Here is a 24,230-nt window from a genome sequence, read left to right on the forward strand (position 1 = left end):
GAGTCCGCTATTAGCATATAGCCCGCTAGCATCGCCAGCGTGGTTGCTGCTAATCTCGCTTACATTACTAATACACTATTCACTGTTACTTGCTTTAATGGTGGATGTGTGTCTACCTTTGAGTGCAGCTGAGGACACGTGGAGACAGCTGGAAGCTGTGGAGAAGCAGATCCGTGACTTGGTGGCGAAGCAGACCCAGCTGAGAGAGCGGAGAGCCGCGCTGGAAACATCCCAGGCTGACGCTCAAAAGTCCGAGGTAAGTATACAGCACGCTGCTAACTCTCCCACCACCTCTACTCCGTGTGTTTCTCTGCACAGGCCCGGTGCATCCAGGACGCGATCTTCCCAGATGTCCTTCACTCCGGCGTCAAGAAAATATGATAATATTACCCCAATTTTACAGTCTCTGCACTGGCTACCTATTAAATTCCGTATAAGTTACAAAATATTATCACTTGCCTATAAGGCCCTTAATGGTTTAGCTCCTGCGTACCTAACTAGTCTACCACGCTACAATCCATCACGCTCCCTAAGGTCTCAAAACGCTGGACTTTTGGTAGTACCTAGGATAGCAAAGTCCACATCAGAAGGAGCGTTCGATTGAACCTCTCAACTTGTCCATTGGAGGCAGGATGGTAAGGGGTTGTCCTCGTTTTAGTGATCTGTAAGAGACCACAAACATTTCTGAATAATGAACTTTCAAAATTTCGACCCTGGTCTGTGTGCAGTTCAAGTGGCGCACCAAACCTGAAGATGAACTCATAGACGAGTGTCTTAGCTGTAGTTTCTGCCCCTTGGTCTGGCACAGGAAAGGCTTCCACCCATCGAGTGAACTGGTCAATGATGATGAGAACATACTTGTTTCCTGAACTGGACACAGGAAATGGGCCCAATACATCGATATGTATGCGCTCCATTGGCACCCCTGCTTGGTAATTTTGAAGCTTGGCCCTCTTGGTCGGCCCCACAACTTTGCAGGCATTGCAGTCGCTCTAAAGTCCTTCCTTCCCCCAAATGCCCAGATTGCGGTGGATTATGGCAGGCTTGTGACACTTCTGTTTGCATTGACATAGGTACTAGCAACAGTAGGGAGGGACTGAGTCCTCCAGGCCTTTCCCAAAGATAAAAGAGGACACCTTGATGGAGTTCAACTTGTGGCCAACACAGCCAGTATTTTCTTACTGCTGGACTTTTCAACACAACATCCTCTTTTGTTGGAAGAACTCCCATCTCTTTCCACTTGTGCAGGATGGAGAGATCAGGATCAGCTCTCTGCTCTTGTGCTAGCTTTTCTTTGGAGAAGGCTTCTAGCCAGTTCACGCAAACAACTCTGCAGCTGCCCTGTTCTCATCACCCGCGCCAGCATTGTCGATAACGTGTTCCTCCGTTGCACACTCGACGCTCCTTACTGCAAGGGGAACAACATCATCCACTACTTCCTCGAACCTCTCATGCAGATTTTGACAATGTTTACAGCCTCCACGTGACAGATTTGAAACACTCTTCCCTGCCTGATAGCAGTTACACATATCGGAGACATTACCATCCCGTCTTGACATCGCATCAGCATTTGAATGGTGTTTTCCAGCTCTGTGCTCAATGTCAAAATTGTACTGACACAGCTCTTCCAGCCAGCGGGCAAGCTGTCCTTCAGGATGTTTAAACCATAACAACCAGGTAAGGCTGTTGTGATCTGTGCATAGAAGGAACTTCTTGCCGAGCAGGTAGTGTCGAAATTGGCAGGTGTAGAAGACAATAGCTAACAACTCTCGTCTTGTTACACAGTATCTCCTCTGCGCTGGGGTGAGGTGGGTGCTTTCATAAGTGATAACTCTGTCCTCTCCCCACTGAAGTTGTGCCAAGACTGCCCCGATACTGTGATTTGATGCATCAGTGTCCAGGATGTATTTTCCCTCCTCTAAAGGATATCCGAGCACAGGTGCAGAAGTTAACTTTTTTTTGAGCTGTGTGAAAGCATTCTGGTGCTCCTCAGTCCACAGGAATGTTGCTTTTTTTCTTAGGAGTTCATTAAGAGGGCTGGCCAGCTCAGAATATGCTGAAACAAACGTCCTGTAATAGTTACACAGTCCAAGAAAGGCCTTCAGCTCATGTGCACTCGTGGGGGGGTTTCTAAGCTTCCACATCCCTAATCAAAAATGGGTTGGGCCATATACCTTCGCCACTGACCACATGGCCCAGGAAAAGGACTTCTTCTTTAAGCAGGTGACACTTGGATGGCTTTAGCTTTAACCCATAACTGAAAAGGTGCTGGAATACAGCTTCAAGTCGATCAAGGCTCTCATTAAATCCAAGGAGAGTCCATTTGACTGGCTGGCGTACTGGCCCTGCAGCTCCAGTATTAATCCTTTGTGTGACAGCTGTTAAGAGGCCACGGTCCAAATCTGAAACAGCAAAGAGAAGTCTGTATGAGAGCAAGAGCTCAATAAGTCGCTGTTGCTGCACCTCACTTAATGTTCCACTCGAAGCGGCATAAATGGTTTGGAGATGCTCAGGTAGGTCTGTGGCAGCTGTCAATCTTCTCAGTTCAGAATGATATGTGTCATCACTTTGTTCTTGAGTGCTATCACAGTTCTTTTCCGCTGTTCGTAATCTAATAAGTCCTCATCTGTATATGTTTCGGCCAAGAGACCAAGACAGGTCCCTTTTGGTAAGATAGTTTTATTGCTAGAAAGATTGCAAAGCCTCACAATCACTCGACGCTCCATGGTCATGACAACACTCCCTGAGGCCACAGTTTCGGTGATCAGGTAGGGCTCCAGAACAGCGCAGACACCAGGCTTTGGATTGTCAGCTTCACCTCAGACTAAATATTCACTTTCTGGCGGTAACATTGTGTCCGTCTCTAGGACCACTCGAGCAATGTGATAATCCATTCCATCATCCCCAGCTATCTTAGCGGGAACTAGTTCTTCTGCAATAAACACTCTGCCACTAGTATGGATGGTTACGTTTGAAGCCTGCAAAAAATCTAGCCCCAAAAGAACAGGGTCACGTATTGGAGCCACAAAGACTTCCCATTCTGTGCACCAGGTCCCAATTTGGAAGTTAACTTTCAATTTTCACTTTGGCATTCATGTCCTTTCCCTGATTTTGCATTATTGAGACATGTCTGTGTTGTAGCTGTCTGCATACTGAGGGGAAACTGCTGATACAAAGTCTCTGCGATAACTGTTGCTTCAGCTCCTGTGTCTACAACGGCTTGTGTTGGAACGCAGTTCACAGTCACATCAATAAGCAAGCTTGGGCCTCTGCTTTTTGCACGCCCCACCTGTGTTATGGGGGTCTGACTCCTCCAGCGTTATAGCCCTTTTGAAGTGGTACTATGGTTCTGATCTTTACTAGTTTGACTAGGGTTGAGTGGCGGAGTTGACAGTCTGACACACTCTCTGCGAAAATGCCCTTCTTCACCACAGTGATGGCATAAACCTGCTCCGGTGCGATTGGGGCTTGGCGAGTAGGCTTTTGCTCGTGCTGTGCCATCTTGTGTTGGAGACCGTCCTCGCCTTCATTCCTGATTTACTTACTCCAGCTTTCTCGGCTCTCTGGCTGTGAGGATATCCAGCTTTGATTGCAACTGTTCCATCTTTTTCATCAGGAGGTTAAGCTGGTCAGCAGACACATAGCTCTTACTAATTTTCTCTACTTGCTCTGTTAGGAATGCAGTCTTCTGTGAGAGAGCAGCAACTTGGTCTGTAGTAGCGTAGCTTGGATTTTGGACTCTGCATGAAACTGCTGTAGAATCATTGGACAGCTCCTCGCCATCCGCCCAGGAAATACGTCTGGTTCTGCTCTTTACATCAATATCACGACCCAAGGTTGCTCGATAATTGGCCTCTACCAGTCTTTGAGCCTCCACTAATGAATGGGGATCCTTGTTCATTACTTCATAAGCAACTCAAGTCCCTTGAGGAAGAAGTCTGTAGTGAGTTGGTCCTGCAGATCGAGCTCCACACCAGGGTAGGCCAAAGTGACTGTGTTGCACCTCCTCTGCAACCTTTTTGAGCTGGTGGCGTTCGCCCAGTTTCCTTTTGATTGTGGTTGGGGAGTCACTCTGACGAAAACGTTGAGTTAACTGCTCCTTATGAAGGGTGTAGACTTCACCGATATGCTCAGGAAGTGAACAGACATACTTAATAGCTGGCTCCCTCAGAGAGTCATACAAACAGTCCACTCTGTAGTCTCCACTCCAACCATACTTCCTGGCCTGCCACTCAAATGGTACCAGAACTGATTCCCAATCTCCACTACCGTCAACCACGACGCATCTGACTTTTCCAGGTTTTAAGTGCTATAATCTGGTCCCCGGTGCATACCAAGGAAATAGGTTAACCCAAGAACTTTGTTTTGGTAAGCCCTTTTCTGCAAGCGTCTGAAATAACGAGCGCGTCTGATTTCTCTCCCTTGGTGACGTGGCAAAGGGATCTCATTATAATATTACCACCCCTTAATCTGTAAGCTTCCACTCACGGAGCAATCATTTTGATTTATCTAGCGACAATGGTGTACCAGTTCTAATGTCATGGTGAAAGTTTGAGCAAAACATACTGACTGTTCTGTCTTTGGCTGCACAGACGAGCACAGAACACTGTTTAGAATCTCAGCCTCAGAGGAGACAACAGAACAGTGGAATTATTGATTTATTTACTGTATATTGCTGCTGCCACACAGATCTAATATAAACCAGAGATTTATTTCCCAGCTGTTTACCTTCACAGACATAACCGACTGTTTTTGTAACTCATGTGTTTTTAACGTAAACTTGTGTGTGAATGAGAATGTAGTTTAGTACTCACATGCTGTGTGGTGGCCGCTTTCTGTCCGTGTGCTTCAGATGTGTGCACTCAGAAAACCGTATATCAGAAGTTTAAACTCATGTGGTTTAAAACACATGATTTCAGTGTGATAAACATGATAATCAGAACCAAAACAGATGTTTTTAGCAGTTACAAGCTGTAATGAAGCAGCTCTATTCTGGAAAAGGGGGCGGGGAGCAGCAGCTCATTTGCATTTAAAGAGACAGGCACGAAAAATAACGTGTTTCTGCTTCCACTCAAAATAGGCATTTTCAAAATGATATAATAAATGATCTGTGCGGTATTTTGAGCTGAAACTTAACAGACACAGTCTGGGGACACCAGAGACTTATATTACATATTGTAAAAAGGGGCATAATATGTCTCCTTTAAAGCATGCTAACATATTCTATTACACCCAATACACAAAATAATGATCTTTGAAAATAGCATCATATGACCCCTTTGTTAACTTCTACTTTACTGAACTGTTGTATAAAGCACTTTATAACAATCACTTAACTGTATTATTTTATTTCATCACAGTATGGTGCATTATCTGAGCTACAGGTAAGCTACATTTCACACAAACTAATCTTCATTGTAATTGCAGTAATCTGTAAGCCAATTTTGCACATTTTTCACAACAAATACTTTGTCTTAATTATGAGAAACCATTGATTTTACTACAGATAAAACAAAGTTTCTCTTTTGTTAATTTAACAGTGCAGCGTTGTTTCTGTTTTTGCTACGGTCTTTTGTCATGGGGATTTTTAGAACCTCTAACCAGGGAAAAGTTCCACAATTCTTTCACCTATTCAAGTTACTAAAATACTAGTGACTGAATCATCTTAAAACTTAAAGGGTTCATATGATGCTTTTTTAAAGATCATTATATTGTGTATTTGGTGTAACAGAATATGTTGACATGCTTTAATGTTCAAAAAACACATTATTTTCCAAATACTGTACATTATTGTAGGTCCTCTATGCCCCGCCTCTCTCAAACGCTTCGTTTTCTACAAAGTCCCTCCTTCCGACAAGCGCAGTCTGCTCTGATTGGCCAGCTGACCCAGTGCATTGTGATTGGCCGAACACCACAAGCACTCGTCGGAAATGTAACGCCCCTTACCATAATCGCAAGCTTCATCTTTCAAAATAAATGTAAAGACAGAGCCCGAAAGGGGAACAGAGTCTCGTGACAGACACAATGATGAAGCTGGTATGTGTTTGTGATGTGACCCTCTCTCTCTCGCTTGCGCACACACACACACACGATGCGCAAAACTCTGCATTTGAACAGTCAATAGCAAATACTTTAACTAATAACAAAACAGTAGCTGATTCAGAAGCACCAGATTGTCATAGCAAAGTCAGAATGACCTCCTCATCTCCTCATCCTCCTCATTCATTTTATGGACGTTCACGAAACGTCCATAAAATGCATTGCTGTTCTGTTGTAAGTAATCTTAAAGATTCCTAAATGCATCTACTTCCGGAAGGCCAAATAAAGTGCTTTTGCTTTCGCCTAGAAACACACAGCGTCTCCCTGACATGCTGCTTCAACACTAACTGCGGTTACTGAAACCATGCCTTCTTTCTTTGCGTGCACATTTGGGCCGCATTATGCAAATATTTCCACATAGTGAGGTAGATATGTGGGGGCGTGTTAGAACGAGCCGTTTTAGGGGGGCGTGGCAGAGTCTTAATTTTGATAAAGAATATCTCTTTGGTTTTGAGACTTTAGTCTTTGCAACTTCAGGGATCTTATCTATGCACAATCAGCTTGTAACACTCCAAAGAGAAAGGAATACTTGAAATCGCATCATATGACCCCTTTAAGGCAATTTACCAATTTAAGGTGAGAATGAGAATATGAATAATGAGCATGAAAACAATGACAGTATATTTCATTAAAAGATGCGACAAAAGGTTACAAGTTGGTGATGAACCCATGAAATAGTCAATGATTATAAATCATAATCAGAGTAATTTTATATAAAAGAACAATATAGTTTACAGTGAAGATCCCACTTACTGGAGACAGAAATGTAGATGGGATTGTATTGGTATGTGTAATTCCAATACTTTTTGGATTGTTTTTTTTCCATTTCCACCCAGAAGTAGTAATTGTCTGTGTTCATGACATCATAGAAAACAGTGGTACATCCATGTTGACTAAGATTTCCAAGTATCTCTATATGACCTGAATCCTTTGATGATGTTCATACTTCCATTAAAAACCACCATCTGGCTGGAGAAAAGCATGGTTCACACTTTAAAATTTTTGTTTAAATGAAAAGGGTAACACTAAAGCTTTCTTATCTCATCTTTTTAATTAGAGGGAACTGACTCACTTTCCATAGGAACTTGTACTGGTAAGAACAGAAAAACCATGAAAAAAAGACAAACATCTCAGGTGCTGTAGGTACAAACACAAACATGAAAATGTTATTTTCAATCTACAAAGGCACTTCACATGGGTCCCATACTTTTTTTTTTGATAAGACAGACACTGAATTTATACATTATCTGCATTATATTTTGCGATTAATCGCAACCAAAATACGTTTTTGTTTACATAATATATGTGTGTATTCTTTCTATTTATGTATATTTATATGAATACATTTTATATTCATATAATTGATACTATATATTATATATTTAATATATAAACAAGATTTTTGTGTATTTATATATACATAATAAATACACAGTATACAAACATTGTGTACTGTGTATTTAAATGTAAACAAAAACATTTATTTTGGACAAGATTAATCGTTTGACAGCACTAATTTTAATATGAACATATCTGCATTAGATAAAGTCTGAAATGTGCGCAGAGACAATAAAATGATAGAAAAGCCTTAGCTACAGCGGTACAGTCCATCATTCATTCAGAGTGAAACAGAAGTCCAGCACGATTTCCTCACAGAACTGTGGATTTCTGTTTACCTGGCTGCTTGTTTTTTAGACAGTCATGATGCAGAGACAGGCCCGGCGCCAGAGGGGGGGCCAGGGGGGCTTTGCCTCCCCACGGACATCCCTGTGCCCCCCCTCCAGACCGAGGAGAACAGCCAGACTTTAGTTTTGCGTGTATAATAGTCTAACTCGTAGTGTACCCAACCAACATTGATATGTGGGCCCCATATGGGTTATACCCGGGCAGCATGCACTCTTAAAAATAAAGGTGCTTCACAATGCCATAGAAGAACCTTTTTGTCTAAATGGTTCCATAAAGAACCTTTAACATCTGAAGAACCTTTCTGTTTCACAAAAGGTTCTTTGTGGAGAAAGAAAGTTCTTCAGATTATAAAAAGGTAAGAAAGAGATGGTTCTTTAAAGAAACTTTGACTGAATGCTTCTTTGTGGAACTAAAAATGGTTCTTCTATGGCATCGCTTGAAGAACCTTTTGAAGCACCTTTATTTTTAAGAGTGTGGGTTCCGTGTGGGCATGGGCTGAAAATGGGTAATTTATATGGGCCCCATGTGTGTTTCACAATGTGGTTCCCCGTTTGAACATATGGGACCTTTATGGGATCTATGTGGGCAAAAATTATTTCACACTTAAAATACATCCTTATACCTTTCATTTTTTGGTTAATAGTCACTTTTTAACAAAGAATATAGGTTTTAAGGATCTGATCAATATAACTGATATTTTCTATTTGTTTTTAGATGGAAAAGTTGCCCATAACTCCTGGTCAAGGATCTGTTTTCTTCGTAATAATAGTATAACGAAATAGATTTGGCAAACAATCCAGTGTATCGGCCCTTCTGTTTTGGAAAGCGTCAAATTATTTTACAATGCATTTTTCACAGAGGAGAGCAAAGTAGCCAGTCACAAACATGTTTGTTGATTTCTACAATGAAATGGACAATCAGATGTTTAGGTTGGAATCCACGCACTCACCGCTTTTTGTCTGGTGCTGAGTTCTATCATGCACGTAATTTCATTAAAAAAAAAGAAAAAAAGTTTCATTGTGTGGTCACATTCATCGGTTAAAACGGAACTTTGTGAGATGAATGAGTGACAGTTTTTAATAAATTTAAAGGGAGCTCTCTTTCCATGCTGTATACGATAATATATTCAGAATTTAAATAAAACGTGTTGTCTATGCTTCACAAGCGGCCACGTATGACACCGAGATAGCTAACCACTACACTATATAGAAAGATAATTGCCTAATTTCAGAAGCACAAAGTGATGTGATTCTGCAACCGAGCCTGGTCCAAACGCAGGATTTAGGTACGGAACCGGTTATACATTTTTTGTATTGGCTGCCATGCCAAAATATGCACCTGCTTGCGTTTAATTTAAGTGCTTTTGTGAAAGTATATGCTTTAATAACCAATAATTGTAACATTTTACAATAAGGTTCCATTAGTTAATGTATTAAAGTGTCAGTTAATTATTGTAAAGTGTTACCCAAATAGTGTATTTTGAGCGTTCACTTGAAACTAAGCGCCTATTTAGATACCTTAAAACAAAGAAGTGCTCCGTCTAATTCAGACAGCGTTTCTGCAAGCAAACCAAATGAAAACAAAACACTCTGATATGATTAAATATTTATCTTTATTCAAGATAATATAGAAACAGAAAATAGGGCATTTAAATATTTTTCTCCCCAGGTTCATTAAAATAATGAAAGCAACTGTTCTCATGTTTTGTTCCTTAATACGAAATGTTTTGACTGTTAATGACACTACAAGCTCTGAACTCCTCTAGCTGAAATCGCTTTCATTTGCCTTTCTTGAATTTGCCTGGCGTAGCACTCGTCTTCTGCTTCTTTTTAGTAGATCCCTTTATTTCAGGCTCCTATATAATAAAAAATATATATATACGATTACCTTTCTTTAAACAGATAAACCAATCACTGTTTAATGAAGACAGACATGCACAATTACCATCAAATTAATCATGACTGTATTATTCTTCAGAGTACTTAATTTTCAATATAGTTATACAAGTTAGTTTTAGTAATTACTTCCTCCTACCTTACGCTTAGAGGAAATTGATCCCGTTACAGTAAAGAATGTGTCCAGTCTTCCCTGGGTGCTCCCTTGTCTACTCTTCGTGATTTTCTTACAGCCGTTACGGATACGATCCTCACTGGCAACACACAAATTTAACACATCTGAAAAAAACATCCTGCTGCTGAGAGAACCACAAATACAAGAGAACAACTTCCTTTCTATTTATTCCTTCTCACAACACAACAGGTTTCCCTCACCTGCTTTCGCCCCCCCCAAAAAAAAAAAAAAAAAAAGGGGGATGCTGGCTTTTAGCTTATATTTATAACCTGCCCACAAATTAACGTGCAACGTTACAACCTTTGTGTACAAGCCATTTAAGATCCATTTTAATATGGCATCAGTCACAAGTAGCTTTAATTGTTATTTAAATAAATAGTGGTTTGTCCACACATAAGATATATACACACACACAAACATTTGTAAACCGATTTGTAAATTAAATAATTTTATTTTAGACTGGCTTTTCTGACATTAGTGATTTCTAGTTTAAGACCGATTAAGACCAAATTAAGATCGATTAAGTTAAAACAGGTTTTAGAAGCAGTCTTTTGGCAGAAACAGGTCTTTGCAGAGATTTGGTTGCTTTGTACCTGAACTGTTTCTCAGCACACATAAACTGAATCAGTGCATCCTCGTCAGGTTCATTCCACTTCAGATCAACAGAGGGGCCATCAATGACCTCAGGCTCCAAGAAGAGACTCCGAGCCTCTTTATACAGCCAGTCCTCTGGAGCTGGGTGCTTCTGCAACAAAAAACAAGAAAATATCATATTGTAAAGACCATCTAAAAGAGGAGGTAGTGGTTAAAGGCTGCTATAATTATTCGAGCACACAAAGTTGTTTAGGTTAGCATTTTAGCCGAGATGCAATATTAAGTAAGCGGTTTACTGCAATGAGATAGTTAGGCAGGATTATCTTTTTTTACCAAAAAAAAATATATATAGCTACATATTTAAATTATGCAAGAGACTGTAAAAATTAAGTGCAAAAATAAATATAATGAAACTAAATTATGGCGGGCAAAAATGTATGACCAAGGAAATTGTCAATGCACTTGCCATATGGCCAAATTGATTTTCTGACTAAGCACTACACTAACCGCCACTAGAGAGCACAACTATGCAAGTACATGATCTTGGATGTGATTGCAACATTTTGCCAGTAAGTAAATGCCTTTAAAAAGTGTAAATAAACGTACATTTGAGTCAATATTCACTAGGATCTCTTCAATAGAGCCGTGCTGTTTAATGAGGTCAATGGCCCTCTTGGGTCCAATTCCTTTTATAGTGCCACAGTAGTCACAGCCCAGGAGGATACACAGGTCAATGAACTGAGGAAGTCGTTCAAACATAAACAGCAATTAGAAAGAACCGACACTTCTATCATTTATATATTGTAAATATACTTACACATAATATATACATATATTTAGATGTACAAAAGATAAGACTGAAATAAAGCTAAGGTCTTACCTGTTGATGTGTCAGACCCATTTCCAGTAGAATACGACTGAAATGAAATTCTTGGATAGGGAGTTTTCTAGGATGGAACAAAAAAAACAACAACAAACATCCAATTATGTCTGCAAGCCCTCAAATCTCCATGACTATAATATATCCAAATGTCTACATAAACCGATCATTTCAGATATAAAGCCTATCTATACATACTTTGCTTCACTGGCTGTTAGATGCCTCAACAGGACTGTTGTTCCAAATGTCAGACCGTCCATATCTTCTGTCGCTGTGGCATAAACCTTCCCTGATTTCACCAGAGCAGCACAGCTCGCCTCGGCCTCACATGGAGCCTTAACATGCAAGGTATACAATCTTGCTTACATCCATAATAAAAGATAATTCTGTGCAGTCTGCTGTCAGTGACTGTGGCAGTACCTCAACGTAAGGGACTCCCATTAGAGTAAGTAACCTCTTGCATTCCTCATTGTGCTGTTTGGTAACCTTCACTAGTCGCTTACTGAACTTGTCAATGTTCTCCTGTTCACCTGGGAGAAATCTTACAATTAGGATCCATGTTAAATAATACTTTTTTTTTTAAAAAAGCATGTCGTCTTGAAAGTGTCTGTACCTGCTTCTTGTGCCTGAGCTAGAAGTTTCTCAGCCTCCGCTCGTCTCTCGCCTCTCTTCTCCAGCTGTAGGGGTTCAAATAAAAAGATCTCTTATAGACAGCAGAAAATGTTTTTACAGAAAAAGACCATCTGTTAGTTAACCAAGTTACTTTACCATATATGTTAAAAATCTTAAATGTTTACACTGCATTATATGCCTCTATACTGTAAATATAAGTAAATGTAACTAATTTACAGAGAAAAACTGTAAAAGGACATTCCTGAATGACATTACATACAATTATATTTTATACATGGTCAACATTTGAAGTAAATAAAAAAAAAAAGTTCAAAGTTGTCCTAAAACAAGAACGCATTTTGGTTCTAGGTTGTAGGACAACTTTGATGAAAGTTTTTGATCCACTTTAAAATGTTGACTAGTGTAAATAATAGTTTCCTCTTATTATTGTTATCTGTGATGTTCAGTAAGACTTTTGTTTCATTTGTCTTTTAGTTAATGTGCATTGTATTATTTTAGTGTTACTGCCTCACCGGGATATACAAGGTCATGTTTTATGGACAGGCCACTTATGACAAACTCATTCATCATGTGGCTTTCTATAATACTGGTGTTTATAATTACAGTTTAGAGTAAAAAGCAGATTTTGGTAGTTTAAGTAGTTTGGTATATTAACATTACATCAGTAAATAAAATATAATTATATTTATGCCATCCTGCAATATCGGAAACACAGCCTCAATATTTTTACTGGCACAGCTGCATTTTTTTTTCTTGTTTAGCTGTAAATGCAAAATGACATCCACTTAAGTTGTGATTTAAGGAATGCCGTTTCCAGGTCCGAGTCACTGCTTATTTCAATTGACAATATTCCATTAAAGCAGGGCTGCCCAAACTCGGTCCTGGAGGGACGGGGTCCTGCAGAGTTTAGCTCCAACTTGCCTCAACACACCTGCCTTTAACTTTCTAGTATGCCTATAAGAGCTTGATTAGCTGGTTCAGGTGTGTTTAATTGGGGCTGGAGCCAAACTCTTCAGGACACCGGCCCTCCAGCAGATCGGATGTCTTCTAACCCTAGCAATGTGCGGGTATGATATTACACATACGGGAGCGCTGTTGACTGGATTTTGAAAAGTAAGAAGCGATTCTGAGGAATCCGAGGAAGCATCTGAAGCAGGTCTGTTGCATTTCTCTGAAGCGGAAGTACTTCTAGCATCTCAGCAGGCGAAGATGATTTCTAGTGCTTTTAAATCAGAGTGCAGACTGATTGATTTGTATCTCGTTTGTTTATGTCTGAAAGATACTAACTATATCTGTTTGTGTAACCTCTCAACACTGATTTGAAGTAAGCTGAAGACGTTGAAGAGGTGGTTCTATTTTTTGCACTCAACAAAATCTGATTTCAGTAGCACTTTATTTTACAGTGTACTACTTTCTCTGGTAATATCGGTTAATTATGCATAATTACAGGCAACTAAACCAAACCCCTGCACTATAATAAGTATATGTTGTTAATTTATTTAACTCCGTGCTTATTTATGCAATTACATTGCAACAGATCACTGTAATATTAAGTGTAACCCTCATTTAATGCTATAATTTTTGTTTTACATTTTATTGTTCATTTATTCACTTGTATGTTCTACTTGCAATAATTGTGTACTTGTATCAGTGAAGTCTTACATGAACTTTTTCGTTTTTTTACAATATTCAAATTTATATAAATAAAAGTGTAATCATTAAAGTAATATAAATGATTATTTTCGCTTAAAGGATTGTTATTCTCAAAATTAAATTATGATTTTTTTTTGTTTACCCACACATTTTCCAACACGTTTGAATTTTATTTTACATTTACATTTTTAAATGTATACATTTAGCAGACGCTTTTATCCAAAGCGATTCAGGCTATACATTTTTTATCCGTATTTTATAACTACGATATTTAATCTAGTCATTACGTGATTTATGTGAGTAAAAAAAAAAAGGCATAATAATATAACTAGCCATTTAAAATATTTTTTTAACATGTAGTATATGCATAATACTTTTCAAGATTCGTGTCTACATGAATTCTAAAAATGTAAATGATTAAATTGATATAAATGACTAAGAAAGATTGTTTATTTTAGGTGCTGGGACCATTTCTGTTCAATTATTAGTTCATCCCAAAATGAAATATCATGATTGTGTTTTTGTTAATATTTCACGTAGTCTCTAAATTCAGTCAAGTAAAAATAATAGAAGTCATTAAAATAGTTCTAAATGGAGTCTAGCATATCAGACCGTGGGATACATGGAAGAGAGTGGATTCCTGCCTCACAGCCACAAGGTCTTTTTCTATGTTTCTGCCAGTCTCACAAAAAGTGCTTGGCACAAATATAAATGTATGTGATTCATTACATTAGAGAAGAATATTTACATTTAGTCATTTAGCAGACGCTTTTATCCAAAGCGACTTACAAATGAGGACAATTGAATCAATCAAAACCAACAAAAGAGCAACAATATGTAAGTGCTGTGACAAGTCACGGTTAGGCAATATATCAAATGTTCAAATGTTTGGTGTCAGTAAGATTTTTTTCTTTTTGAAAGAAATTATTACTTTTATTCAGCAAGGATGCATTAAATTGATAAAGTGTCAGTAAAGGCATTAATAGTGTTACAAAAATGCTCAATATCAAATAAATTCTGTTCTTTTGAAATTTCTGTTCATTAAAGAATCATTATGAAAAAGGTATCACCGTTTCCACAGACATATTAAGCAGCACAGCTGTTTTCAATATTGATAATAATAAATGTTTTTTCAAGCAGCAAATCAGCTTATCAGAATGATTTCTGAAGGATCATGTGACACTGAAGACTGGAGTAATGATGCTGAAAATTCAACTTTGCATTACAGGAATAAACATTTCAAGTAAAAATAAATTAAAATAGAAAGCAGTTATTTTAAATTGTAATAATATTTCACAATATTACTGTTTTACTGTATATTAGAGTTTATAAAATATTAAATATGTACATTAATTGTCCAATAACTTTTTGGGGCTGCTGTGTTTTGATATTTGCTAATTTATTGAATAAAGCATCCTGATGCTTGAAACTTTTATTAGGTTTCTTTTTATTATTAATTATTTATTAGAATTATTATTTCTTATTTTATATAGTTTTTCTTATTTTTTATTTCAGTTTTAGAGTTAGTTATTTTAGTACATCAAGTTAAACTAAATGAAAATGAAAAATATTTCCTTAGGAACTAGCTAAATTGCGATTTACATTTTCAGTTTTTTTTTTTTTTTATATTTTATTTTATTTCAAGTAACAAAAAATGTTTTTTATGGTTTTAGTTTTAGTTAACTATAATAACCCTGATTTATTCACTTTTTTTGTACAACAGGTGGGGCTGTGGACACACTTGGACTTCAATATAGAGTACAACGGTGACTCTGTGATATTCGCCAATGTGTCTGTGAAAGACGTGAAGCCGGAGCCATTAGAGGAAGGCGGGGGAGGGGCAGGCCATGGTGTCAGCAGCGGTGGTCTGACGGTCACTCACACCTACAGCGTGCGCTGGTTTGAGAGTACTTTGCCCCATTCACGCAGGGCGGAGCGCCTTAGAGACTATTCCTTCTTTCCTAAGACTCTGGAGATCCACTGGCTGTCCATCATCAACTCACTAGTGCTGGTGGTGCTGCTGCTGGGCTTCGTCATCATCATCCTCATGAGGGTGCTGAAGAATGACTTCGCCAGGTGAGGGTGTATCTGACGTCACGTTTTTGATAGTAATTTAGTTTCCAAACAGGTCACTTGAACACATGGGTATTTACAATTTGTTATTTTGCTTGGCAGCCATAAACTGCGTACAGTTAAAGGAACACGCCACTATTTTTGAAAATAGGCTCATTTTCCAACTCCCCTATAGTTAAACCGTTGAGTTTTACCGTTTTCGAATCCATTCAGCCAATCTCTGGGTCTGGCGGTAGCACTTTTAGCTGCAGCTTAGCATAGATCATTGAATCTGATTAGACCGTTAGCATCTCGCTCAAAAATGACCAAAGAGTTTCTATATTTTTCCTATTTAAAACTTGACTCTTCTGTAGTTACATCGTGTACTAAGACTGACGGAAAATGAAAAGCTGCGATTTTCTAGGCCGATATGGCGAGGAGCTATACTCTCATTCCGGCGTAATAATCAAGGAACTTTGCTGCCGTACAATGGGTGCAGTAGGCGCAATGATATTACGCAGCACCTGAAAATAGTCCCCAGCTTGGTAACTTCCAATAAGCCTATTTTCAGGCGCTGCGTAATATCATTTTCCGTCAGACTTAGTACATGATGTGGCTACAGAAGAGTCAAGTTTTAAATAGGAAAAATATCGAAACTCTTTGGTCATTTTTGAGCGAGATGCTAACGGTCTAATCAGATTCAATGATCTATGCTAAGCTACAGCTAAAAGTGCTACCGCCAGACCCCGAGATCGGCTGAATGGATTCGAAAACGGTAAAACTCAAATGTTTAACTCTAGGGGAGTTGGAAAATGAGCCTATTTTCAAAAATAGTGGCGTGTTCCTTTAAGGCCGTTCACACCAAATGCAATAACTATAATGATAACAATACATTTTTAATTAATGTTGTAATATGAGAATAGGGATGTCCACATCACAGCTGTAATGATAATGATGAAATCGGAATCACTTTCAGAACAGTTTTGTCCAGCTGATGAACAATAAAAACATTGACAGATAAATGGGATCTACTCAGCACACAGTTGCTTGTTTGTGTGGGTAGGTGCTAATATAATTATTGTTATATTTATCTTTATAGTTTTGTTCTTGGTGGGTAGAATTGTTCTTGGTGGGTATGGGCCTTTAGAGTAAGTAACTATTTTGGCAAAATAATTATTTATTGCGATTTATTCATATTAATAAATGTAATTAATTATTATTGAACATTTGTATCTTTTATCATATTGCTGTCATCGTCATTTTATAAAAGTTTCAATTAAGAATCCGTTAAAAGTGGAATTGATGGCTGATCATGTACTCTATTTGTTTACATTGTGAATACAAATTGCGCTTCATTAAACCAATTTATATTAAGTCACTTCTTACTTAAATGTTACATGTATATTACACATTCAATTAGCAGCACATTAGATGCACCAGGGAGCTCACGTTGAAGTGTTTCTGTTGTTCCCTGAGCAACATGTGCACACAAACAAGTTTCCAGGAGATTGCGACTCCATCTAATGAGATTGAGTTAAGTCTCGAGTGTGTTGAATTACATTTGAGTAAATTCTCAAGCAGTTTCTCTAGAACGCCACCATTCAAAAGTTGGATTTTTAAAATTATTTTTGAAAGAAGTCTCTTATGCTCACAATGGCTGCATTTATTTGATTACAAATACAGTGAACAGTAATTTTGTGAAATATTATTCTAATTTAAAATAACTTTACTATTTGAAGATTCTTACAGTGTAAGTTCTACAGTATCTGTGATGGAAAAGCTACATTTTTAGCAGCCATTATTCCAGTCATCAGTGTCATATATCATATGACATGTCATGTTATATGATTTTCGGAAATCATTCTAATATGATGATTTGGTGGTCAAGAAACATTTCCTTGTCTACTTATTTATATTGTTATATTATTATCATCAAAATAATACTGACCCCAAACTTTTGAACTGTTGTGTAACTGTTGCCTTTAATTGTTTCTATGTTAATTGATTATCATAGTAAGTCAGGAGAAAGCAATGAAATAGTATTTTTTTTTTTTTTTACAATAAATTATCCGTATAGGGGAAGAGGAGGGATCAGCACCTATTACCCAGAGATCATTAATGAACAACGGTCTGATCAAACACTGTCGCTGTATGTGTGTACAGGTATAATGTGGAGGAAGATGGCGGCTGTGACGACCTGGATCAGGGGGATAACGGATGGAAAATCATCCACACGGATGTCTTTCGCTTCCCACCGTATAAGAGCCTCCTGTGTGCCGTACTAGGGGTTGGGGCACAGTTTCTGACTCTGGCCACAGGTATGACACACTACATTATAGAAATATAAAACATCTTTTGACATGTGAGAGGTCATTGTACTATAAAAACATCCTGTAAGTTTCAAGTCAAAACTCTCTCATTAGTCGTTAGTTGATAGGTACTGAGTATTTATGCATTTATCCATCAGCGTCCATCTGTGAAGGATGTAGGCTGTCAAACATTCACAACTGTTAGCCAATCATAGCGTTTACTTCTGAGTCTACAATCCGCCACGCCTATTCAAACAGAGCGTTCAGAAAAGGGGGCCAAAACAGGACAGAAAATAGCCTTGATAACTTTATAAGTGGACCTCAGAGATCAGTACAAAATAATAAAAAAGGACGTTCATGACCACCTTAATAATAAAATAATATTTTATGTTTTATTTTATGTTGTTTTCTCTGTCACTACTTTTCTGTTATTTGTGACCCTGGACCACAAAACCAGTCATAAGGGTCAATTTTTTGAAATTGAGATTTCTAGGACGATATTTGGCCGAGAGACAACTATTTGAAAATCTGGAATCTGAGGGTGCAAAAAAAGGTGTCCAAATGAAGTCCTTAGCAACACATATTACTAATGAAAAATTAAGTTTTGAAATATGTACGGTAGGAAATTTACAAAATATCTTTACTTAATATCCTAATGATTCTTGGCATAAAAGAAAAATCTATAATTTTGACCCATACAATGTATTGTTGGCTATTGCTACTTAAGACAGGTTTTGTGGTCCATGGTCACATTTGTTTAGATGATTTTGCAATATTTTGTCTAAAACAATTGTAGTGCTTAAATGAAGTGCTTAAATATTTGAACTGAGTGGGGGAAGCAGTTGAGAATTGGGATGAAAATGAGAAGAGTGTTGCAGATAGGAAGAACATGACCTTCAGGTAACGCACTCATTTCTGGATCCTTTTTCCTGGTTTCTTTAGGAATCATTGTCATGGCGCTGCTGGGGATGTTTAATGTCCATCGTCATGGTGCCATAAACTCGGCAGCGATTGTATTGTACGCTCTGACCAGCTGTGTGTCCGGTTACTGTTCCTGCAGTTTCTACACACAGATTCAGGGCCAGCGCTGGGTCTGGAATATTATCCTCACCTCTGCGCTCTTCTCTGGTGAGACACAACACTCTTCTGCATCTGCTACTCGCAGTGCAATGTGTGCTGCTCAGTATGATTTTTTTCATTTTCAGTGTATTTTAATTTTAAAGGTTAATCTCTTACCTGTCTCGTTGTACATACTGTGCAGCATGCTAGTATTTTAATCCAAATATAGTTTGTCATAATTACAATGCTTTCATAAGCAGAAGTAACTGACATTTCGCCCACTCACTGCTGCTCTCTTTGTTTTTCTCTCTCTCTGATGCGTTTAGCCCCTCTCTTTTTCACCTGGAGTGTGGTGAACTCTGTTCACTGGTGGAGTGGATCGACTCAGGCCCTGCCTGCCACCACCGTGCTTCTGCTGCTTGGTGCCTGGGTGCTGGTGGGTTTCCCTCTCACCGTTATTGGTGGAATTGTTGGAAAGAACAGAGCAGGCAACTTCCAGGCCCCGTGTCGCACACGTAACATAGCTCGCCAGATCCCCCAGCAGCCCTGGTACAAACACACGGCCGTGCACATGGCCATCGGAGGCTTCCTGCCTTTCAGGTAAGAGCTGTGAATCTCTGCAGAAGGTTTCCAGACAATGGAATCTTTTCTTTAAAGGGATGGTTGATTGTGATTTCTTTCTTTTAAAGTTAGTTAGTGTGTAATGTTGCTGTTTGAGCATAAACAATACCTGCAAAGTTACGACGCTGAAAGTTCAATGCAAACGGGGATATCTTTTAAAATTCTGGCAGTTTAATGCCTACAAAAACGGCTCGTAGGGACTACAACGAGTTACTTCCCGGGTTTGTGACATCACAAATCCAGACATTTACATAAAGGGGGCAAGTGCTGTTTTTTTTTTTAGAGAAGAGGAAGAGTTGTTGCCATGCCGTCAAAGCTAGGGGTGCACGAAAAAAATCTATTCATATGAATCGCGATTCTGTCTTCTAACGATTCTAATGGATTCACAAGTTTCAAAATCAATGTTCTAAAGCAGTGGTTCTTAAACCTGTTTCTCGCACCCCATACTCTGCATCTCTCTCACTCTCTCATTCAGCTCCGCTCCAATAAACTGTGTTCCAATTATACACTTTGTATGGACAGACAGATATTTTTCACAAAGCTACAAGAAGCGTTAAACGGCGTGCTGTATTAAAGATTTAATCAGGATAAAACCGTATATTGAAAGCTAACATAAGCAGTAGCATTTACAAATAACAGCGTATCTAAAAGTATGAGACCACAACAAACAAAAATCATACCATTAAGAGCCGTGTGCTTGCACAGGTTCTGCGTAATCCTCTTTACAAATATTCTCTGTGTATCAATCGGGCTCAAATTTATAAGCAATATTGATGATGCCATTGTTTACAATACAACCGGAGGGCAACCTGAGGTGAGGGCGGGACATTTAGACACGCACTAGAGGTGGTTTAGCCAATCACAACACACTGAGCTAACCAATCGGAGTCGATTGTGTATCTCTGAGGGAGGGGCTTCATGAAAACAGGAACTCATCAGAGTGTTCAAAGAAGGGACAGAGCGTTGTAGAATAAAGGTAAATTATGGGATGATGCGGTTTTTTAAAAAGCGAAGCATTAACACGTTAGACTGCACCCCATAAACACAATCAAGCCTAGAAAAAAACAGTCAACCACCCCTTTAATAATTCGGTCCAAAAAAATCTGCCAAATAAATCTCTCTTTGTGTGTGTGTGTGAGCACTTGTACAGCTATCTTTGTGAGGGCTGGTTTGAGTTTTAGACCGTCAGAGTGAGGACAAATTTGTAAAGTGAGGACATTTTGGCCAGTCCTCACTTTCTGAGACCCCTTTAAAGGCCTGTTTGAGGGTCAAGACTTCGTTTTAGGGGTCAGGTTATAATTAGGTAAAGGTTAGGTTTAGGGTAAGGGTTTGGGTGAGGCACTTCTGATGGGTAGGTTAAGGGTTAGAAGCTAGAGCAGGGGTGGCGAACGTCGGTCCTGGAGAGCCACAGCCCTGCAGAGTTTTGCTTCAACCCTAATCAAACACACCTGAACAAGCTAATCAAGGTCTGAAAGGTTACTAGAAAGCTACAGGCAGGTGAGATTTAATTTGGGTTGGAGCTGTACACTGCAGGGCTGCAGCTCTCCAGGACCGACGTTCGCCACCGCTGAGCTAGAGATTGCATTGGGTCAATGTATGTCCTCACAAAGATAGCTGTACAGAGTTTTATATATATATATATACATACATACACACACACACACACACACACACATATATATATATATATATAAAATAGAATATTCATATATAATACATATTTTTTTAAACATGTATGTATTATATATTAAATTGTTAATATTAATATATTATATAATTAATATAATAATAAGTATATATTATGTTTTTTAAAACATGCAAGTAAATATATAATATTATATTTAAAATGTTTTAATATATAATTATATATTTAATATAAATAATAAATATTTCAACATATTACATGAGAAAACATTTTTGTACAAATTATGTAAGAGACTTACAATAATATAATATGTTGATAAATGTATGAGTGTATTGTATTATATTATATTATATTAGTCCCACACAGCGTGCCTCTGTTGTATGCTGTTATATATAATTGAATCTTTAAAAATATTTTTATAAATAATAGGAATACAGTCAAACCAAAATGTATTCAGACTCCTTCAACATTTTTGACATTATCAAAGTTTATTCGATATTGTTTAGAAAATGGTAATAAAATATGACAAGAACTCCGAGTTAAACTGTGTCAGAACAAATTCAGCTTGATAATGTCAGATAACTTTGATAGAAAGGTATGTAATGGATTACAATGAACCAAAGTAAACAATTTAAGTACACAATTAGAAAATACCAATTTAGGTCAACCAATTACCAAGCAATGCTTAATTTAGTTCAGTTTGTGGTGTAAAAAGATCGCATTAGCAATTAAAGAAAAAAAAAACACTTAAGCAAAATATGGTCAGGTCAAAAGTGTCTGAATAATTTTCGGTCCCAAATTTTTTATAAATTTTACTGGTAGTCCACAGTATGAAGAATTTTTGGGTATAATATGTCAGTTTACTTTATTTTGCTATCCTCACTTACATAAATGAACTATAGTGTCCTGCACCCACTAGTAAAAAAAATATAAAAAGTTATATCTGGTGTCTGAATAATGTTTGGTTTGACTGTATATAAATATAAATAAATTTAAGAAAAGTTTTATTTATATTTTATGTTGTATTACTCACTCTTCCTTTCACATTTTTTTCTGCTTGACTTTGCAGTGCCATCTCAGTAGAACTGTACTACATCTTTGCCACCGCGTGGGGTCGTGAACACTACACACTCTACGGCATTCTGTTGTGCGTCTTTGCCATCCTGCTCTCGGTGGGCGCCTGCATCTCTGTGGCCCTGACCTACTTTCTGCTCTCAGGCGAGGACTACCGCTGGTGGTGGAGAAGTGTTCTGAGCACCGGCTCCACTGGCATCTTTATATTTGTTTACTCACTCTTCTACTACCACAATCGCTCCAACATGAGCGGCCTTGTACAGAGCGTCGAATTCTTCGGATATTCCTTGCTCACTGCGTTTGTTTTCTCGCTCATGCTAGGAACGGTCTCCTTCTGGGCTTCTCTGTCTTTTATTCGTTACATCTACCGTAGCCTTAAGATGGACTGAGTTTGTTTCCTCTCAAGTTTCCTCACATGGGGAAGAGACTCGTGGACCAGGTCCTCATGGAGCCCTGCATGAGCAGGTTTTGTGTTGCTGAAGTATATTAAACTATCAAAACTGTTGATGCCAATCTTAAAAGGAATAGGGAACAGACAATGTGACTGACTAAAGACTAATTTTATTTTGCTCACCAACACCCTGATACTTACTTCACATAGATATATATAGTTGCTAGATTATATGCACATCAAATACAGATGTATGTGAGAGTCATTTTGGATCGTTTGTGCTGAATGGAACAGCTTTTCATACTTCAAATGTTGCTTACCAAGTTTCCAAGACTTTGGAAGTTTTGTTTTGGATTTTGTTTATGTAGTGAATATGACTAAAATGATTCAATGTCAGTTTCAAAACATAAGGGGAACGAATCAGAGGCCTTCATGCTTATCTATGTTTCATAAGACCATTGAGGAGATGAAGCACTTATATGTACTGTAGGTGGGTTTACTTGATGATTAAAGGAGGATGTTGGTTATATGGAAGGATATTATAATCTTTGAGGTAAAGAGATGTCATATTGTTTTCAGAGGGTGCAGTATACACATTTTGACCAAAAGAGTCGTTTTGGAAGGAAGGTTTAACACGAGCAAGCTGAAGAAATGAAGAATTGATTATGGAAGCAATACCATGCTCTAAAGTCGCCATCAACTGTGATCTGTTGCAATGTAAATATACTGTTTTCAATAAAGTCACTTTTATTATGGTAAGAGAAATAAATGTGGGTAAAATGCAACAATGGTGGTGTCTATTGAAAACAATACGTGTAAATTGATTTCAAGCTCACTCTCAGGTATGACTTGTCCCTTTGATGTACGTTCTTACACAGTTTTGTTCAAAAATTTGTTTTTGAAAGAAGTCTCTTTAACTAAGGCTCTATTTATTTGATCAAAAATCAGAGGCGGACAGTAACTAAGTACATTTACTTGAGTATTGTACTTAAGTACACTTTTTGAGTATCTGTACTTTACTTGAGTATTATTTTTTCTGGGAACTTATGACTTTAACTTCACTACATTTGAAAGACAAATATTGTACTTTTCACTCCACTACATTTCTATCAAGGTCCTCGAAGTAGAAAGTCGTTAGCAGCTTTGAAAGTCAGTGGGTGATTTCTTTCTTCTCTAAAAACTATTTTTTTCAAACAGTTTATCAGTAATCACTCTTGTAGGGCTACATGAAGTGATTTCCCAGCATTTTTTGAACACTGACCAGTTGCAAATGTGATATTTATTTACAAAAATTAAATAATAAGAAATTACTATTGTGGTATATATTAGACACGATATTGTCTGATTTTGCTAAATTGTGTACGTGAAAATATTACCCATAAAGCCACAGAAGAACTGTTGTGCATCTCCTAATAAAACACAAAAGGTGTTGGACTTGAAGCAGCACTGCAGACCATTCTGTGT

At 38.0% G+C, this 24,230-nt stretch overlaps 3 protein-coding genes across 3 annotated transcripts in view; 1 reads left to right on the forward strand and 2 right to left on the reverse strand.

The window, feature by feature from the left end:
• Positions 1–9,432: 9,432 nt before the first annotated feature.
• On the reverse strand, positions 9,433–12,529 carry LOC107589973 (flap endonuclease 1-like). The gene is made up of 9 exons (XM_016278565.1): positions 12,475–12,529; positions 11,943–12,032; positions 11,750–11,859; positions 11,528–11,664; positions 11,330–11,396; positions 11,056–11,187; positions 10,449–10,600; positions 9,820–9,934; positions 9,433–9,640 (listed from the first exon to the last, which is right to left on the reverse strand). Exons 1-9 carry the CDS (start codon positions 12,527–12,529, stop codon positions 9,563–9,565), a joined length of 936 nt encoding a protein of 311 aa, XP_016134051.1. The 3' UTR covers positions 9,433–9,562.
• A 237-nt stretch (positions 12,530–12,766) lies between these two features.
• LOC107589974 (transmembrane 9 superfamily member 1-like) lies at positions 12,767–23,558 on the forward strand. Its single transcript, XM_016278566.1, has 7 exons — positions 12,767–12,779; positions 14,218–14,273; positions 15,339–15,691; positions 17,831–17,985; positions 18,919–19,104; positions 19,362–19,635; positions 22,371–23,558. The coding sequence occupies exons 1-7, from the start codon at positions 12,767–12,769 to the stop codon at positions 22,762–22,764; spliced, it is 1,431 nt and encodes a 476-aa protein (XP_016134052.1). The 3' UTR covers positions 22,765–23,558.
• The window catches only part of LOC107589976 (homeobox protein Hox-B5b-like), a 7,927-nt gene continuing 6,483 nt past the window's right edge, over positions 22,787–24,230 (reverse strand). The window contains exon 4 of the mRNA XM_016278567.1: positions 22,787–22,828. Coding sequence (XP_016134053.1) covers positions 22,787–22,828 — 42 coding nt within the window. The remainder of the gene's footprint in view (positions 22,829–24,230) is intronic.

Source organism: Sinocyclocheilus grahami, unplaced genomic scaffold (assembly GCF_001515645.1).
Source record: "Sinocyclocheilus grahami isolate Dianchi unplaced genomic scaffold, SAMN03320097.WGS_v1.1 scaffold122.1, whole genome shotgun sequence".
Lineage (NCBI taxonomy): Eukaryota > Metazoa > Chordata > Actinopteri > Cypriniformes > Cyprinidae > Sinocyclocheilus > Sinocyclocheilus grahami.

What these genes read in the sequence shown, in the direction of transcription:
- LOC107589973 (XM_016278565.1), bottom strand. Translation starts at nt 12,529, where the DNA reads ATGAATGAGTTTGTCATAAGTGGCCTGTCCATAAAACATGACCTTGTA. An exon ending in TGGGTCTGACACATCAACAG is followed by an intron (nt 11,188 to 11,329) that starts GTAAGACCTTAG and finishes CGACTTCCTCAG; the next exon opens with TTCATTGACCTGTGTATCCT. An exon ending in CAATTTCCTCTAAGCGTAAG is followed by an intron (nt 9,641 to 9,819) that starts GTAGGAGGAAGT and finishes TTTATTATATAG; the next exon opens with GAGCCTGAAATAAAGGGATC.
- LOC107589974 (XM_016278566.1), top strand. An exon ending in CTGAAGAATGACTTCGCCAG is followed by an intron (nt 15,692 to 17,830) that starts GTGAGGGTGTAT and finishes ATGTGTGTACAG; the next exon opens with GTATAATGTGGAGGAAGATG. An exon ending in GGAGGCTTCCTGCCTTTCAG is followed by an intron (nt 19,636 to 22,370) that starts GTAAGAGCTGTG and finishes TTGACTTTGCAG; the next exon opens with TGCCATCTCAGTAGAACTGT.